The sequence below is a fragment of the Malus domestica genome, chromosome 10, assembly GCF_042453785.1.
Source record: "Malus domestica chromosome 10, GDT2T_hap1".
NCBI classification, from domain to species: domain Eukaryota; kingdom Viridiplantae; phylum Streptophyta; class Magnoliopsida; order Rosales; family Rosaceae; genus Malus; species Malus domestica.
Window position 1 is genome coordinate 40,950,873 of NC_091670.1, and position 19,876 is coordinate 40,970,748.

Consider the following 19,876-nt stretch of genomic DNA (forward strand, 5'->3'; position numbering starts at 1 on the left):
TATTTAGATAAATGTTTCTTATTCATCCAATTACGATTAGTACACTGATTTCCCGCAGCATAGCGCGGGCTTATTTTCTAGTCTTATCTAAATTTTCTTTTTCGCCAACTGAAATTAAAAAGGATAATATTATTAATAATAATCGCTAAATAAAATTGAGACCATTTTTGTGGATTTTTCTTGATTGACAACCACATGTGTCCTTGTCCCTGGATGATCACTTTAATATTTTAGAAGGTGGCAAAATATAAGGATATGTTATTGTGGAGCAAAAAATAATCACAAAGTGACACGTGGATTTTGAGTGAAGATGACAAATTTACCCTCAAGGCATACCGGGTTTCCTACATGAGAGCAGTGGAGAATCATCCACAACCAAATCAGGAGTACTCAAAATAGGTAACAAGTTCAAATTAGTCTCATCCATCCTCATTCCAAAACCTCCAAAAACTTCCCAAAACATTTCTTTTATTATGATAATTAGCCAATTAATATATTTATACCTAATTAATATATTAATTGCTAATTGAATTACCAAATAACACCCCAAAACACACCCCATTCCCTATATATATGACCCTATTTCTTCTAAAAAGCTAAGTCTAAAACTCTTGCAAAAACTCCCAAAAACTCTTCAAATATTTTTCTCTCTAAATTCTAACTTTGGCATCGGAGGTTCTTGAGCCAAAGCTCCCCCCCCCCAATTCATCGTGGGCGCGTGAGGCTCTTGGCCTTGACCTAAGGTGTTAATTGTTTTGTAGGTGCAATTTTGTCTAAGAAGAAGAAGGCAGAAATTTACATCCACAAAATGGTGATTTCATTGAGAGTTGAAATCCATACTCGTAGAAGACTCTCGCATAAAAAGGTTTTTCTTTATTTTCTAGTCAGTTTGAATATTTTTCATACGTTCTTATTATTAGAATTTTTTATTTGCAAATGTTCTTTGATAAAACGTATAAGAAAAATATAATGGCTACAAATTTAGAAAATTTCATAAGTGAAAATTCCAATACTCAAGAAATGGGATCGCGAAGATCCATGAGGCAAAATGCGGTCGTAAGCAGAGTGACACCACCACTACAAGATTCCACCATGGCCCAAGCCATGCCATCCAAGCTTGCACGGGCCCAAGCCCAAGCCTCGCATTCGCATGCACCACGCATTGAGCAGCCTGCTCTCGCAACCCAGCCTGGTCCCTGCCGATCAACCCACTCCCGTGGCCTAACCTACTCCCGTGGCCTAGCCTGCTCTCACCGGGCAGCCCACTCCAGTGGCCCAGCTTACTCCCGCAGCCCAGCCTGCCCCCGTGGCCTCCCAAACAGCCTAAGTCAGCTCATGACTATCTCAACCTTCTGGACCTACCATCAAGTCGAGGGCATTTTCACCACATTTCTCCGTGGATTTGACATTTCCCAACTTAAATCTCGCGCCCAGAGCCTACCACACTTCCATTACTTAAAGAGGCACATTCCTTCAAAGCTCTTCCAATCTAAATGGCGAACAACACTTGTCTCGACAAGTCATAGAGTTGACGAGCGTCCTTGCACAACAGATAACCTTGGTGAACCAGCTTTTGCGGCGCACCAAGATGCAATGTGCCCCAAACGAGGTGTCCCAAAGTAGGACAAGGGCAGATAAAAAACCTTTCCAGTAGTATCCCGGCAAGCAACCACTCGACCATCCACGAACTGAGCGTTTGGGCAGCGTACACTTCCGATTGGGCCCTCGAGATAACGTATACTCTCGTCTTAGCGCACGGAGGAGCGTGCACTATCGACTAGGCCCACGAACGAGCATACACTCACGGTTGAGGACGCACTCCGATAATTAACATGAGTAGCCTTCCAAGTGAAGTATTCATTCGCGGCTAGACCCGTAAGAAGTATCATTCACATCACATCGGAGCAGGCAGCACAACAGACGGAAAGAAGCAGTCACTTAATCCAGCTCAAGTTCAACCAGCAGCCTGTGAGTTACATGCTTGCCTGCTAGGAACATACCACACCCACCGCAGTTGCGGCATAGACGAGCCGAAAATATGGAAGAACAGCTTAGACCAGCACAACACGATCGGGGGCAGTCGAGAGCTCTGCCACCCCAACAAAAGAAAATTCAGGAAGAAGTAGAAAGGTTCCTGACCAAGCAATTGCACAATTTCTCGGGCCAACCAAGCCTCAAAAGGGCATAAGATGAAACACCTAATGATGGCGCAATAATTCAGAGAGCAGCTCACTGTGCTTACACCCTTACGTGGGTTCCACAATTAGTTCGAAGTCTCAAGCAATTCGCCAAACAAGACCTTGCAGCATGATGATTATTTCAGTTGTCCAGCAGTCCAGCTTTCCTCAGCTGCACTCACGACAACTACTTTCATGCTCTCCAATGCGAGAGAATAAACTAATTGCTCTCCAGTGCGAAAGGGTAAACCAATTCCCCGACACCCGTATGGGTCTACTCTCTAGTGTGAAAGGATAAACTAATTGCTTTGTAATGCGAGAGGGTAAACCAATTCCCCGACACCCGTATGGGTCTGCTCTCCAGTACGAGAGGATAAACTAATGGTTCTCCAGTGCAAAAGGGTAAACCAATTCCCCGACACCCATATGGGTATGTTCTCCAGTGCGAGAGGATAAACTAATTGCTCTCCAATGCGAGAGAGTAAACTAATTCCCCGACACCCATATGGGTCTACTCTTCAATGCGAGAGGATAAACTAATTGCTCTCTAGTGCGAGAGGGTAAACTAATTGCTCTCCAGTGTGAGAGGGTAAACCATTTCCCCGACACCCATATGGGTCGACTCTCCAATGCGAGAAGATAAACTAATTACTCTCCAGTGTGAGAGGATAAACTAATTGCTCTCTAGTGCGAGAGGGTAAACTAATTCCTCGACACCCATATGGGTAAGCTCTCCAGTGCGAGAAGGTCACTTAGCTTAAAAGATCGAATGCTTGAAAATCAACTAGGTAGCAAATGGTCAAGGGGCAGCAGCCACTTTTGCACTTAACAGTTCACTCATCCGACACTTCATTTTCAGCAGCTCCGATCTTGGCAGCTTTATCCTTGACTGCTCCATCTATGGCAGCTGAGAAATTAAGCTCAAGCAGTTTCCTCATTTTTGGTAAGCAGCCCAGACATGGCAGCCCAAACCGTTGCCCATGCCACACCACTTCCTCGGCCCATGCCGAGCTAATCCTTGGCTTCAATCAAGCCGAGCAGAACAAGCAATGGCCCCTGCCACACCACCTCATTGGCCCATGACAAGTCAACTTTTTACCCCTGCCAGTTGACGTGCCGCACCACCCTGACAGCTGCCCCGTGGCAGCACCTCCCAAGAAGAAGACAATGAGAATTAAGTTTTCCTTACATCGGTGCGGCGCGAAGAAGACGAAGAAAGCAACGAAAGACGGTCATTTGCACGGGCAAGTGTAGAAGATTGCTAAGGGAGGGGGAACAAATATCCTCTAAGCTTTCTCTATCTTGTAGGGTAGAATAAATCGCTCTCCAAAGTTGATTTAACAACCCACTTAAGGTGGGCTTAAATAGGCTTTGAGAGAAATTTATTTCCCTTTCCTAGAAGAATCTGATTTCATATTAAAGAGGGAATCTACATCAAAATAGGAAGCAGTCCTAAGCTTCCTATAGCAAGAAGATCTCTACACCTGCTGCACTTTCCTATGAACAGCCCAGCAGGTGTGGAGGCATTTATGGAGCCAAAAATAATCACAAAGCGACACGTGGATTTTTAGGTGAAGATGACAAATTTACCCTCGAGGCATACCGGGTCTCCTACACACGAGCAGTGGAGAATTATCCATCAACCAAATCAGGAGTACCCAAAATAGGTAACAAGTTCAAATTGGTCTCATCCATCCTCATTCCATAACCTCCAAAAACTTCCCAAAACATTTCTTTTATTATGATAATTAGCCAATTAATATATTTATACCTAATTAATATATTAATTGCTAATTGAATCACCAAATAACACCCCAAAACACACCCCATTCCCTATATATATGACCTTATTTCTTCTAAAAAGCTAAGTCTAAAACTCTTGCAAAAACTCCCAAAAAATCTCCAAATTCTAACTTTGGCATCGAAGGTTCTTGGGTCAAAGCTCCCCCCCAATTCATCATGGGCGCGTGAGGCACTTGGCCTTGACCAAAGGTGTTAATTGTTTTGTAGGTACAATTTTGTCCAAGAAGAAGAAGGCGAAAATTTGCATCCACAGTTATCGTCCCACTGTGTATCTGTCTCACCCTTGTTCCTCACTTTGATAATTTGATATGGTGGAAGCTCGTCATGCCTGCTAGCTTGTGCACTGCATCCATTACTCTTATTGCTTTAATTGACCAACTCCACAAGTATGGTGGTTTTCATGTTTTTAATAAAATTCCATGCAGCCGCTACTTAGTACTACGGTCTTGCCACATAATACAATGATTTAGTGGTATTTCTATTCACTTGTAAGTAAGAGGTCTTAGGTTCGATTCTCACCAAAGAAGAATTTGAACCACATTACTGCTAGCACATTGTGAGGCTAAACCCACCCCTACCACTTAGTATAGATAATATCGTTTGTTAAAAAAAAAAATCCATCAAGCCACTATATTTTATTATTCGTAGACATTAGTTATATATTAATATATAAGCGCTATGTTATTGATAATTGTGTATGATATAAATATACATACCCTTTAAGAAGAGAGATTTCCATTTTTTTCAAAAAATGGGAATTAGTTGTGGGATCCACTCTACATCGAACTTCAACGATCCAAACAATTTATTCTCTGTAAGTCTTGATTCATAGATTATCCTTAACAAAATTCAATTCAATCCAAAACTATTTACCTATTATATTATCACAAAGAAATTTCCTTGCTTCTTATAGAACAAAGTGTTCATCAATTTATTTGAACTCAATTAAATGCCTTAAATATCAATTTTGTTAATATTTTGCAAAGATGATCTAAGAGGTGCAACTTGAAAGATAGACCATTAGAATCTTTGAAGTTTGATGTGGTGTGAATCCCACTACTAATCCTCATTTTAAAAGTAAAATAGAGATCCCTTTCTTTATATTGATGATTAATCTAGACATATAAATCTTCATATATATGGGTTAATCTCAATTCACTACCCCAAAGTTTCTTGGTTTTCAACATTTGGTACATGAAGTTTTTTTCATCCTAGAATGGTACATAAAGTTATAATTTTGGGACACTTTCATACATCCATTAAGGTTGTTGTTAAGTTTACCATTAATTGATGACGTGGCATCCACATGGACAATGACTGGGTGCCACGTGGATATTAAAAAATAAAAAAATGTAATTAATAAAATAATAAAAACTAAAAAAATTAAATAAAAAAAATTTGGGCATCTTCTCCCTCACCTCTTCCGACCCCCTTCCCTTCTCTCCTCTGCACCAACCCTTCCCCCTCCCTCTTTGACTCGACCCACTCCATTTTTCTATCTCTCTCTCTCTCCTTCCCACATCTCTCTCCATCAATGGCCTCCTCCAAGTCCACATCTCACCTAAACCCTATCAGGCTCCGGATCTTCTCCTTGGCCCACGTCTCCGCCCATTTCTTTGGCCGGCGGCACCACCTGGAGCATCTCCTGCTCTACTGCTTATAGCCGCACACAATTCATGCTCCTCCCCCTCGCCATTGCTACTCTCATTCGTTTTCGTTTTGGTGGTGAGGTGGCGCTCTCTCATCCACCGCCACCACCTCCATCATCATCTATGTCTCTATTTCTTGGTCTAGTTTGAGCTAAAACAGTCACTACAATAAAAAAAAGAGTGAGAAGAGGGCAAATAAAGTTGATTAAGTAAGCTTTATGATAATTAATTAGCCAAAACCAGCACCTAAATACTCATCATCAAGGTTTCGGATGACAATTAGATAGCGGCTCAGGTAAATGTCTAATTTTTTATCCGCTGTTAGTTCTGATAAATTTAATGAGATTTCTTTTATCATTCATTATGGTCATTTTAAAGTTAGCAATTGAGTTTAGGCCATTGAAGTTTCATCATTAATTTGATTTTTTTTTCTTGAACAAAACATACGGGTAATATTATGAACTCCCAAAGTTTTTGTAATTTCATGTTCTTCTTCAAGTTTATAACATAACTTCTTTGCAACCATTAGCACATGGACAGACTCTCGTCTCCTCCGGCCACATTTTTGAATTGGGATTCTTCAGTCCTAACAGTTCTGCTAACAATTACGTCGGATTATGACACAAGAGTATATTTCCGCGGAAAGTGTTATGGGTGGCGAACAGAGACAACCATCTTGCAGTCACAGACACATTGGCTAGTTTGACAATCACCAGCAATGGGAAGCGGAATTCAGTATGGTCAACGAATATTTCGGTGTCATCTAACGGTTCAGCAGCTGCACTTCTTTTAGACAACGGAAATTTTGTTGTCAAAGACAATATAAGAGCAGCTGTTCAATTGTGGGAGAGCCTTGATTATCCTAGCGAATCACTACTACCGAGCATGTTGGTGGGGTTCGATAGTAAATCTGGAAAGAGTCAGTTCTTGACTGCCTGGAAAAGTGAGAATGATCCATGAACCGGGGTATTCATGTCTGGATTGGCACCACAGAACCCGGCACAGAGTTTCGTTTGGATTAATGGATGGACTCCTTTTTGGAGAACCGGTCCATGGGATAATTCAAAGTTCATCGGCATACCAGAGATGGGTGATCAATACCAAAGTAGATATCGTCTGGATGACAATGTGCAACAGGGAACAAAGTATTTCTCTTATAATTTATTTAATCTAGTGGCGTATCTGGAACTCTCTTCAGAAGGTATACTAAAGCTTATGTATTCAAAACATGAAGAGAACTGGAATTTAAACTGGGAAGGTCCACAGAATCCATGTGACATCTATGGGACATGTGGACCCTTTGGGGTTTGCGAACCTTCCGAATCTTCAACAATTCCAACCTGCAAGTGCTTGAAAGGGTTTATACCCAAGTCACTTGATGAATGGGGCAGAGGAAACAGGACAAGAGGTTGCGCGAGCCAAACCAAATTGTTTTGTGAGCGTAACACAAGTCAGTCAGTCGCTTCAAGCACGAAAAGAAGATGGGTTTTGGAAGATGTCAAGTGTAAAAGTACCGGATTATCATGAATATTCCCCTTTGGATTATGAAGACTGCAGGATATTTTGCCTAGATAATTGTTCGTGCCTAGCTTATGCATACGTTAACGCTATAGGGTGTTTGGTCTGGTCCAAAGACCTTATTGATATTCAGGAGTTTTCCAGTGGTGAAGCAGATCTTTTTATTCGCTTAGTGAACGCAGAATTCGGTATGTCATAATATTGCTTGAACAACTTCACTTAGCAATCTTTTCTGTCTCATATTTTAGGCAAAATTCTTCTCAGGTGAAGAAGGAAATCAGATAAAGTTAATTGTCAGCCTTGTGGCGATCTGTTCTATCAGTATAGCTGCCCTGGTGTTCGGTTTGCACAGGTTGCAAGCAAAATCAGGAATCATCAAAGGCAAGAAAGGAAATTAGATTGACTGATACACGTGATACATCAAGAGAAAGTCTTCAAGAATATATTAGAACACATGATCCATCAGAGCTATTAGTCTATGAATATGATTTCGATAGCATAGTAATTGCTACAAGCAATTTCAGTATCACAAACAAGCTCGGACGAGGAGGATTTGGCATAGTTTATTTGTGTTTTCTTTAATTTCAAAGAAACTATATAGGTATACAGACAGGAATGTAATGTTAATTTTTCGACCTCGTATAGGGTAAGGAAATAGCAGTAAAAAGACTATCTAGCAGCTCGGGGCCAGGCCTCGAAGAGTTCAAGAATGAGATGTTGTTGGTCTCCAAACTTCAACACAGGAACCTTGTAAGGCTGATGGGCTGCTGCATAAAAGATGATAAGTTAATAATTTACGAATTCATGCCAAACAAAAGCTTGGATACTCTTTTATTTGGTTTGTTTCGCCGGCCTTTTATGTTTGCCTCCGGTTTCTCATTGTTACCCTTCTTTTTCACTATTGTTCATACAACTGTTCTGTATCTTCTGGAAAATGTTTTCACTGTAATGTGTGCAATAATTAGATCCTATGTGGAGAAAGGAGCTTGGTTGGGCTAGACGCTTCAATATTATTCAGGGTGTTGCTAGAGGGCTTCTTTATCTCCACCATGATTCCTGTTTGAAGGTAATACATCGGGATTTGAAGGCAAGTAATATTCTCTTGGACGAAAACATGAACCCCAAAATTTCCGATTTTGGGCCGGCACGTATCTTTGAATGGACACAGAATTTAGCAAACACTCAGAAGGTTGTGGGAACTCTGTAAGCATCGATCATTTCACCCTTCTTTCTATTCTTAGAATTCTAGTGGATAATTGTTAGTTAAGTACTAATAATTTTCTTGGGCAGTGGCTATATGTCTCCAGAATATGCCATGCGTGGGATAATCTCTGAAAAATCTGAAGTGTATAGCTTCGGGGTCGTGGTATTGGAGATTATTAGCGGCTGGAAGAACACCAGCTTCTATGACCATGAAAAAGAGCCATCCTTCATACCTTATGTATGTTCAAACTCTCAATCTTAATGTCACATTGTGATTTCATGATGAGTCTCTTTCATTTATGTAACATTATGAATGTTGTCAGGTATGGCACATCTGGAGTGAAGGCAAGGGATTGTACTTAGTAGATGAAGTATTGGATGTGTTTCGCATTAGAAGTGACGAGATGCTTGCATATTGGGCTTCTTTGCGTGCAAGACAATGCTGCAGATAGGCCAACCATGCCCGAGGTGGTTTTCATGCCAAGTAGCGAGACAGATCTTCCACAACCTAAGCGGCCTTTATTCACTTTCGAAAACCCAGTTTCTGATCCTCGGTCGAGGTATGACAATACTTGCTCCGCCAATGAAGCCACCGGACGATAGGCGGAAGCCAAATGTTATATCACAGTGCAATGTTACCACCATCCTCCACTGCCTTCCAAACATGAATTGCATTTTACGCCATACATACAAATGGATCCAAAGCTGTACATATCTGGATGGACAAAAAAAGTTATGTCAGGGCCAATGTTTTAGTGTAAACTATGTTTTTATGTGAGCACCTTAACAAGTTTTTGGTGGCAATTTTTATTGTTTTTTTTTAACTCCCAAAATTGACTGAAAGTAGGGAATTATACCTCATAGTTTTTAATTAATTGGTTTTGTAAAGTTTTTACGGCCATAAAATATATTTTATAGCATTAAGAGTTTTAACTTCAAGTTCTACATGAAGATATTCTAGGCCACAGAATAATTTCTGGGATCTGGATAGTCTTCTCAATGTCAAACATGAACTTTACGAAACTTCCTGTGCAGCGAGAATGACACGAGAAAATATCTTTTAACGTTTTTGAGAAAATATTCTATAATAATTTTTGTAGAAATTCGCAAAACCAATGTCGGCTCATGAGAAATTTTTCAGTGTGACTGGAACACAAGATGGTACACCACGTATCATTATACAAAGGGGCTTTTAGATCCAAGTCCAAAAACATAGAGTGTTTTTAGGAGTGACTCCAGTTATCTAATTATATGTTTTTATTTCTTTTCTACTCCTTTTATATTTTCTAAAAATATTAAAAATCAATTAAAATCTTTTAATATTATGCATTTTTCAACTCCAAAATATCTAATTAATATCTTATAAACAAAAAAAAAAATAATATAATAACATAAATCTATCTGCAAAACATTCTACCCTAACTCAAGTAGCAAATATATGAATGTATATTATACCTATAAGTGAGATATGAAACCTAACTAAAAGGTAGAAAAAAAACATAATATACCTACAAGCAAGACACATTAATCTGTGACAGGTTGACTATGAAAAAGAATCTGTCATATAGGTAAATAAATACAATTAACCTGTGATATAGGTTGATTATAAAAATTAAAAAAAAATCTATAAATGGGTTAAAGTAGGAGGAAGAACAAGAAATAACAAAAAAAAATAAATATAAAAAGAAATAATCAAAGAGATAATTGGGAAGAAATTTGATTTTTACAATAAGTTTTTTCTTTTAAGAGATAATTATTGATAATAAAATAATTAAATTTAAAGAATTGGACTTATTTTAATAAATTGGATCATTCCTACTATTGGTTCAAAAAATTGGAGTTATATCAAGTTTCCCCTTATACAAATTGTGGGATGTGTGTGTTAAAAATTTAATACCTTAAAAAAATAAAATTTCTCACCACTTATATAAAAACACGTGGTGTACCACTCGTATTCACGTTACCATAAAAAATTTCTCGTTGGCTCACGGCATTTTATTACAATGGGTGAAGAAATATCATTGCATTCCTCACTACTAATTTTAGAAGAGCAGTTTTTCACAATGCTGGAATACGATCTAGTACACCTTCACAATACAAATTGTTAGATACTTAAAAAATATATCTCAACCATTTATATTATGACAAATTGATGTACGACCATGTTTCTGGCATGCTGGCAAATTTCTCCTTTTATATCAGCAATACTTTCATTTCATAGTATTGTTGATTTAATATTTTATCATAGCATCTCCAAGTTGCCCAAATACTTTTCAAAGTTATGATTCGAATAAAAGGGCTGGATGCCAGAAAATGTGGTCAAAGAAAGGGACCCAAAAGTACCAACCCCAATAGAATATACGCAAGTCGGCGGGCATAATAATGGACTATCAAACTACTGAAATTAGGAAGTTGACAAAGTTGACCATCTCTACCAGTCTACCAGAGAAAATAAACTTGATCCAAAAAAAGGCTTAACAATGATTGATTACATTTAAACACCACATAATTATCGTCATTAAGGTTTCGGACGACAAGTAGATAACACCGTATTTGCTCAGAATTCAGTACTAAAGTGTCATCATTCTTTGTTTTAATGAACATTGAGCACTAAGTTATTTGGATACAAATGGTTCTTGACGCTCAAAGTTTTTGTGTTTTTTTCACTTTGCTTCTTCTGTCACTGATTTCTTGCGCCGAAGAAATTTACGACATAACTCCGTCGCGACCGTTAGCGCAGGGACAAACTCTTATCTCGGCAGGCAACGTTTTCGAGTTGGGATTCTTCAATAATTCCGCTAATAAGTACGTGGGGATATGGCACAAAGATATACTTCCTCGAAAAGTTGTGTGGGTTGCCAACAGAGAGAAGCCTATTGCAGCTACAGACACCTCGGCTGGTTTGACAATCAGCAGCAATGGGAGTTTGGAGATTGTCGATGGCAAACAGAATTCTGTTTGGTCAACCAATTTTTCCGGGACAGCATCTAGTTTGAATAATGGTTCAGCAGCAGTTGCAGTTCTTTTAGACGATGGAAACTTTGTTGTCAAATTTAATGTAGGAGTTGCAGCTGATCAGTACTTGTGGGAGAGCTTTGATTATCCTAGTGACACGCTTCAACCGCAAATGCTTATGGGATTCGATAGTGTATCTGGAACGAGGAATTCGTTGACTTCTTGGAAAAGTGAGAATGATCCGTCAACTGGGATGTTCTTGGCTGGACTGTCACACGAGGAGCCATCACAGTTGGTAGTTTGGATCAATGGGTCGACTCCCTACTGGAGAAGCGGGCCATGGGATAAATCAAAGTTCATCGGCGTGCCAGAAATGGATGATCAGTATCGAAGTGGATTTAATCTCGAGGATAATAAGCAGCAGGGAACAAAGTACTTCTCTTTTGATTTGTTTGCTAAAACTATTGCAGCATTTATGGACATCTCTTCGGAAGGTGTATTAAGGCTCATCTATTCGAAACATGGTGAGAACTGGAATACATTCTGGGAAGCACCAGCAGCAAAGAATCCATGTGACAATTATGGAGCATGTGGACCTTTCGGGGTTTGCAAAGCTTCTGGATCTCCAATCTGCAAGTGTTTGAAAGGATTTGTACCGAAGTCACGTGAGGAATGGAGCAGAGGAAACAGGGCAGGAGGGTGTGTGAGGCAAACCAAACTATTTTGTGAGAGTAACACAAGTCAGTCAGTTGCTTCAAGAGGAAATGGAGACGGGTTTACGAAGATGTCAAGTGTAAAACTACCAGATTTCCATGAATTTATTTCGTCTTTGGATGCAGAAAAGTGCAAGATACAGTGCCTAAATAATTGTTCTTGCCTGGCTTATGCATATGTTAACAACATCGGGTGTTTGGTCTGGCCCAAAGACCTAATTGATATTCAGGAGTTTTCGTCTGGTGGAGAAGATCTTTTTATTCGCCTCCGACACACAAAATCTGGTAAGTCATAATATTGCTTACACAACAACTTAAATATGCACTATCTTCAGCTTCTGTCTCATGCTTTTTGTACTACAAAATTCATTTACTTCAGGTGAAGGAAAGCGAACAAGGTTAATTGCCAGCCTCTCGGCTATATGTTTTATCGGTGTCTTGGTTGCCATAGTGTTCGCTTTTTGCAGATTGCAAGCTAACCGAAGGGGTAAGAGAGAGATAAAGATACAGAGGAATAGCAGTTAAGCATATTTACTAGTTGCAAGCCAATATTAGCTCTTAACCTCTGAATATTTGTTTATTTGATTGTTCTAGTTACCAAATCAGGAAACATCAAAGTAACAAAAAAGTTCGTTGAACTGACTGATCCAAATGAGAATTCAAGTGACAGCACTCTTCAAGAATATATACGAGAACATGAGCAGTCGGATCTATTCATTTATAGGTTTGACAGCGTATCAATTGCTACGAACAATTTCAGCATCACAAACAAACTCGGGGAAGGAGGATTTGGCCCTGTTTACAAGGTGAGTGTGTATTCATTCTCTTTCTTCTAAAGAAAGTTACAGAATTAGCTGCACAATACAGACATGAATTGAACGATTAATTTGTGGACTCGTTGCAGGGTAAGCTAAAAGAAGGGAAGGAAATAGCAGTAAAGAGACTATCAAGTAACTCAGGGCAAGGCGTAGAAGAGTTCAAGAATGAGGTGCTGTTGATCTCCAAACTCCAACATAAAAATCTTGTTAGGATCATGGGATGCTGTGTGAAAGATGATGAGAAGTTACTAGTTTACGAGTTCATGCCAAACGGAAGCTTGGACACTATTCTATTCAGTTAGTTTCACTTGTACTTTATTCATGGCTCCGATTTCTCTCTGTTACTAGTCTTGTTCTTTTGTTAACTGAATTTGCGTAATGATGTCTGAGTGACACTAGAGCTTACACATTGAATGGGTGCATTGATTAGATCCAAATCGCCGAGCAGAGCTTGATTGGGCCCGCCGCTTCAATGTTATTCAGGGTGTTGCTAGAGGGCTTCTTTATCTCCACCACGATTCGCGTTTGAAGGTAATACATAGAGATTTGAAGGTCAGTAACATTCTCTTGGATGAGAATATGAACCCGAAAATATCAGATTTTGGATTGGCCCGTATTGTTCAAGGGACACAGAAGCTAGAGAATACTCAGAAGGTTGTGGGAACACTGTAAGCACCATTCTTTTCCATTTCTCCGAATTGCTCTCACAAGACTCACATTAGCATATTATCATTCTATACACAAGCTGAATTTTTGTCTGTTAAATACTAATGAGTTGCATGTGCAGTGGCTATATGGCTCCGGAGTATGCCATGGGCGGTATACTTTCTGAAAAATCTGATGTCTATAGCTTTGGCGTCTTGCTGTTGGAGATTGTTAGCGGGACAAAGAATACCAGCTTTTATTACCATGAAAAACAGCTCGGCTTCCTAGCATATGTAAGTTCACATCCTAAAAATACTAACGTGAGGAAATTCTGTTTCTCATAGCTTAAACAATCTCTATAAAATTTTCAGTCATGGCACTTATGGAACGAAGGCAGGGGATTGGACTTAGTAGATGAAGTCTTGGGGGATTCATATCCCTCGTCCCAAGCTATGAGGTGCGTGCATATTGGGCTTCTTTGCATACAGGACAATGCTACAGACAGGCCAACCATGCCAGATGTAGTTTTGATGTTAAGTAGCGAGACAGATCGTCCACAACCTCAGCGACCAATATTTACTTTCCAAAAGTCTGTATCGAATCCTCAATCGCAAAAGGACAGTATATACTCCGCCAATGTTGATACCATAACAACCATTGAAGGACGGTAATCTTCACTGTACATGAAGGATTTTGTCATTCTGAAGTGTTCCTACACCTATTGGAGTTTTTGGGATACATGAAGATTTTCCCAAGAAGTAGAGATTAGATTGGACCGAATATACTTTATTTACATTGTTACTGTTATTGTGAAAGATCATTATTCTTCCTATCAGAGATTGAAACAAATCCATATAACATTCAAAGCAGCCATGCCTTTTCTGCAACATTTCCTTACTTTTCATGGTAGTTTCTCACACGAATTAAAAGCTACCGAATCAAGGATCGAACGGTCCGTATGAAAACGAAGACATGATTATTCATCCATTCAATATTCCGTGAAGTGTTCATCTAGCTTTGAAGCTACAATGTACATGTATACTCTTTAAGGCATAGCTAGCAAACGTGAATACTGAGTTATAGTCACAGGTTTCATGCAAAAAGCAATCCCAGTAATTTCACAAGATAAGTCAGCGCTTCCCATAGAGTGGATGCAAGCATCATCGTCCTTTCTTAAACCGTCTTCATACATCGTAGAGTTGCAGTGTGACTTTTCCTTGTGCTTGTATAAGTTTTTCATAGTTTCTCGGTGCGCCAAGAAGTGGTGGGATAATTTCTTTTTATTTACTTTTAATTATTTTAACATTTTCCTCATGAGGAAAATATGAAAAACACATTTTGATACAGAAAATTATGATTTTTGAATTTCTAACTCAATAAGAATACAAGAGAGATGTTGGGTTGGTCATTTCCATAGGGAGCTTCTAGTCAAAGCCGTTAGGCCAAACCAACCGAAGCGTTGACCAAATTTCGTCAGAGACCTAGCTACCGGATTTGTTCATCATTCGGCAGGAAGGAACTGAAATTTCTCGATATTTTTGGCACCGTGCTACCGAGTCCGAATGGCGCTCGTGAACTTATCTAGAATACACTATACGATTACATTTCACAGTATACTGTACAGATCATCTAGGAATTATAGTCAAGCAAGAGGCTGAATCATTATCGAGCTTCAACTCTAGTTATTGTGAAATCGTCACCAGAATATAATCCGTTCGGAATTGATGGACCAGCAACACTGCATGAACTCTTTCTGAAGACAAATGCAGGCTGCTGAGGAGATGGTAGAGATGCTTCGCCACTCAACATGAATACAACTGCTGACATAGTCGGTCGATCCTTTGAATCTTCTTGAACGCACAAGAGCCCGACTTGAATGCATCGCATGACTTCATCTGACTGATACGAGTCCAATGAAGAATCCACGATTTCTAAGGCTCTGTCTTCTCTCCACAGCTGCCAAACCTGCAGTTGAAAGTAACATTTTGAGAAAGGGATGAATGTAAGTAGTAATTAGTAGTAAGGATGGATTGTTATCGGATTTTGTGTGACTTACATGTCCTATCAAGTTCACGGAATGATCCTCCTGGTACGAACCATTGTTTTTACTTCCGCTTACAATCTCCAATAAGATGATCCCAAAACTAAATACATCTGATTTCGTTGAATACCTTCCAAACACTGCATATTCTGGTGACATATATCCACTACATATGAACAGATAACACCATATTACAGACAACTCTGTTGAATATAAATATGACAGTATGGTGTGATTTATTTCATGCATGCGTGAATGTGGTATGATTCTTACTATGTTCCGACAACTCTGTTGGTCTTATCCTGCAGTTGGTCCCCATGGAATATCCTTGCCATGCCGAAATCTGAGATTTTTGGGTTCAACTCAGCATCTAGAAGAACATTACTGGTTTTTAGATCCCTGTGGATAATCCTAAGTCTTGAGTCCTGATGGAGATACAAAATCCCACGAGCAACCCCGTTGACGATTTCAAAACGTTTTTTCCAATCCAGCAAGGACCTTCTTGTATGATCTACAAAATGATATGGTTTCTATGTAAATGTCATATTTTTCTTTGTAATAAGCTTAACACACACACACATACACACATATATTGTACATAGTTTTAGAAACATTATGAACAAATGAATCTTTCCTCCAGACATACCAAAAAGAAAGTAGTCCAAGCTCTTGTTCGGCAAGTGTTCCAGGATCAACATCCTTTCTTCTCCCCTAATACAACAGCCTAAAAGTTTCACGAGGTTCCTGTGTTGAAGTTTTGCTATCAACGCAACTTCGTTTTTGAATTCTTCAACCCCTTGTCCTGAAGTTCTGGACAATCTTTTTACAGCAATAATCCGATCATCATTTGGTAACTGACCCTGAAGTTTTTATTGGGTATTATCATTAAGCTTTGACGTAATTGCCACTTTTAACGATATATTTACTTGTGATAAGCTAAAGAAGAATAGTAAAGAAACAGAGTACTCTCTAATGCTGAGAAGAAATCATTCTATTATAAGATATCTATGGCTTCTAAATTTCGACCAACCTTATAAACCGTACCAAAACCACCTTGGCCAAGTTTATTGACGCAAGAGAAGTTGTCTGTAGCTGCTATTATCGTGCTCAGATTGAAAAATTGCAATTCAGGGTGTCTTCTGGTTTCTTCAAGTTCATCTGCAATTAATAAAAGAAAATCATTGTCGATGTCATTTTCTCCTCACTACTGCAGTGAGGAGAGAGCTTTGCAAAAGAAAATAATTTTCCTTGAAAAAATGACATCGGAAGTAGAGAGCTTTGATGTGGTTTACAAACTGCAGAAGTGTTATGACCAACGCCGTACTTCAATGAGTAGAATGCTTTCTGTTTAGTTGACACGGTTAAAGAATTTAGATGACACGGTTAAAGAACTGACTACTTCTTACCTTTTGTCTTCCTCTTTTTCTTAAGCCACCAACAGGACAACGCAAGGATTAGTATCAATGCCAGAAGAACAGACAACATCAGAACAGCCAGCATACCCCTCCTTTTAAGAAAACCTTTAGAGTTTCTTGAATTTTCAGCTACACATAAGAGTGGGACAAAGGATTAGAAAACATCAAAACCAGTAGTACAGTAAGTATCATATATTCTGAAAATCTGAAACTCAACTTTTCCATGGCAAGAAATGGTACCTAATTCGATTTTGTCCACACGAACATGCAGATCTCGCCCTACCTGTGTGTGCACTAAAATGTCCAGCAACTCACCATACCATGTCAAGCAATCAATGCGCCCTTCAGCTTCTATGATCATATATGCAGAGCAAGAACAATTTCTTAAGCACACCTGCTCGCACTCTTTGTGACTCGTACTGTTTTCAAACCGTGCTACTTTCATTGTGTCTGGATCTTTAACTCGTGCCACTTTGACGAACCCCTCTCCGTTCCCACACTTTGACACCGCAACTCGTTTACTCACACAGCCACCTGACCCATCTCTCCTATTCCAATCATTGACAGACTTTGGTTCATACCCTGGCAGGCACTCACACTCGAATAAATTGATATTGTCAGGGCTACATTTGCTGTTGGCGCCACACTGTCCATACTGGTCACACCGATATTTTGGCGCAGACCAGAGTTCCTTCCATTTGCTATCTGCATTGTTCCACCTCAGGTGTTGCAGTAACCCAGAATCATTCAAGACCACCCTTATTGGAGTGCTATCGCTTTGAATTAAGTAATACATTTCGTCCTGATTAATGACAAAACTAGGGTCTTCCAGTGTATCACTTCGCCAATATGGAGTCAAACCTTTATAAGTAACAAAATATTGGGGTTTGAAACGTTGATTGGAACGGAGCCTAACAGTGTAGTCCCCAGTTCCAGGGTCATCTTGTGACTTCCAAGATGTTAAGACCCACTGTATCCCTGTTTTCCAATTGATGCCGAGTTTCATACCCTGAAGGAGAGTATCTGTAGGATGATCAAAACTCTGCCACATAAAACTTTCACTTTTGTTATCTTGGAAAAGAACTAGATTTCCAGAATCTAACAGCTGAGCCCTGCAACTAGTGTTTGCGGTTTGGACCGTCACATTTGTAGACCATATAGGAATACCCTGCATATTGTAAGCATAAAGAAGCAGTCTTCCGTACCTGTCTATAGTAAGGATTCCAGAGGTGTCATTGATGGGGTTGTTTCTGTTTGCAACCCAAACCACTGCTTTTTGATCTTTTCGAGCAAACCAAATTCCGACATATCTGTACCTGGAGTTCCCGGGGCTGAAGAACCCTAGTTCGAAGATATTATCTTTAGACACCAGCAAATCACCGTCCTTGACATGTTGGTCCGTTGCTATGGTGTCAACGGACGTGCCAAATGGGAAGAGGAGGAAGAACACAAGAAGCAAAGCTTTCATTAACATTTTTCTTGGGCATTTCCATCCATCAACCAGTGGCCCTTCACTTATTTTTCTGAGTTGTGGCCATAAATTGACACTTTTGGTTTGACAAGTTGGCGGCTTCTTTGAATTTTGGCAATTTTGGCAATTTTGGTCAGTTGGTATGACCTACTCAACAACGACGTCTCTAAAGTTTGAATTGACTTATAGTTGCCTATTTTTGCTTCCACCATGGCTACTGATGATATTCAAAACTTGTCAACTGCCGAAGATATTATGGAACTTTGACAACTGTTCAAGCAAGGACCTGCACCATTTTAGATTAATAAACCTTGGATATAGGTGATAATTGTTAAGATGCAAGACTTGTAACTCAAGTGGTTAAGAGCATTTATTTACACGAAAATTTCTGTTTCATTACCTTTCATTCTGCATACCCCTACTTAAATTTTTTCTTGAACTCTCGTTTGCTATATTCAATTCAAACTCCAAAATAAACCGAACATGGTTCATAAAATAAAAAAAAAATAAATAAATTAGAGATTGAGACTTTTCTTAAGGAATTTTCATTTTCCTTTCCGAAAAAATCTGAATATAAGGTCTTCGAGTTATTGGGCCGAAACTTGAGCAGCTGACAGCCATGTTAACTATGGGCCGACTTTTCGAATGTGTAAGTTTATAAGTATTTGGGCTGCAGGCCTCCATTAAAAAAAAACCGCAATAAAAGGTAAAAATGTACAACGTATAATGATACTAATCACTTGGAAGTAAGAGGTTTTAAGTTTGATTTTTGTTAAAAACGAATTTGAACCATATTATTGATAGTCCATGATAAGGCTTAGCCCACTCCCTCACTCACTTGGTGTAACTAATATCATTTGTTAAAAAAAATTGTTGTACAGTAATTTGCATTTCTCACATGAACTATACTATTGTCAGTATTGTGGTCATTTCGTTTTGGTTTTAATTTTAGCCATCAGTTCAGTTGTATCCATCGAGTTTTCCTTTTATTTTTGCTTATGTAACATGTGCCGGTGTAAGTCACACCACACCAAGGAGTTAGTCCTGTAATTTATAGATGTGAGATGCGTGACAGCTCCCAACCATACATCTTTTGATTCTGTATAATTTGCCAAAATGGCAGCAAGAATTAATGCGGGTTAAAGATATCACAAGGGCTCATAATCATACAACAAATCAAGTGCACACGAGCTTTGAATTTAGTTATTGTCAAGTCATTTAGAACATGATTTTTTTTTTTTTAACAAACAATATTATCTACACTAAAAAGAGGGGTGGACTTAGCCTCACAATGAGTTAGCAATAATGTGGTTCAAATTTATCTTTGACGAGATTTGAACCTAACACCTCTCACTTACAAGTGAAGAGGAATACCACTAGACAGTAGTGCTAAGCGGCAGAACATGATTTTTTTAAAACTGATGGATCTGCATCGCTACATGAATTTTTTCACAAGACAAATGTAGGC

The 19,876-nt window shown here is 39.2% G+C and overlaps 2 protein-coding genes, 1 long non-coding RNA gene and 2 pseudogenes across 3 annotated transcripts; 4 read left to right on the forward strand and 1 right to left on the reverse strand.

The window, feature by feature from the left end:
* Positions 1-260: 260 nt before the first annotated feature.
* On the forward strand, positions 261-6,294 carry LOC139188365 (uncharacterized). The gene is made up of 3 exons (XR_011571762.1): positions 261-399; positions 762-865; positions 6,159-6,294. It is a non-coding gene; the product is annotated as an uncharacterized lncRNA (long non-coding RNA).
* A 159-nt stretch (positions 6,295-6,453) lies between these two features.
* LOC103412508 (G-type lectin S-receptor-like serine/threonine-protein kinase At1g61480) lies at positions 6,454-7,693 on the forward strand (annotated as a pseudogene).
* Positions 7,694-7,796: 103 nt separating this feature from the next.
* LOC108171926 (G-type lectin S-receptor-like serine/threonine-protein kinase SD1-13) lies at positions 7,797-9,174 on the forward strand (annotated as a pseudogene).
* Positions 9,175-10,851: 1,677 nt separating this feature from the next.
* LOC103422443 (G-type lectin S-receptor-like serine/threonine-protein kinase At1g61490) lies at positions 10,852-14,375 on the forward strand. The gene is made up of 7 exons (XM_017328714.3): positions 10,852-12,303; positions 12,398-12,505; positions 12,613-12,824; positions 12,923-13,133; positions 13,267-13,504; positions 13,624-13,774; positions 13,853-14,375. Exons 1-7 carry the CDS (start codon positions 10,980-10,982, stop codon positions 14,150-14,152), a joined length of 2,544 nt encoding a protein of 847 aa, XP_017184203.2. The 5' UTR covers positions 10,852-10,979; the 3' UTR covers positions 14,153-14,375.
* A 442-nt stretch (positions 14,376-14,817) lies between these two features.
* LOC103446652 (G-type lectin S-receptor-like serine/threonine-protein kinase At1g11410) lies at positions 14,818-18,484 on the reverse strand. The gene is made up of 7 exons (XM_008360509.4): positions 17,178-18,484; positions 16,929-17,066; positions 16,553-16,680; positions 16,169-16,382; positions 15,796-16,033; positions 15,538-15,688; positions 14,818-15,446 (listed from the first exon to the last, which is right to left on the reverse strand). The coding sequence occupies exons 1-7, from the start codon at positions 18,409-18,411 to the stop codon at positions 15,144-15,146; spliced, it is 2,406 nt and encodes an 801-aa protein (XP_008358731.2). The 5' UTR covers positions 18,412-18,484; the 3' UTR covers positions 14,818-15,143.
* Positions 18,485-19,876: the final 1,392 nt, after the last annotated feature.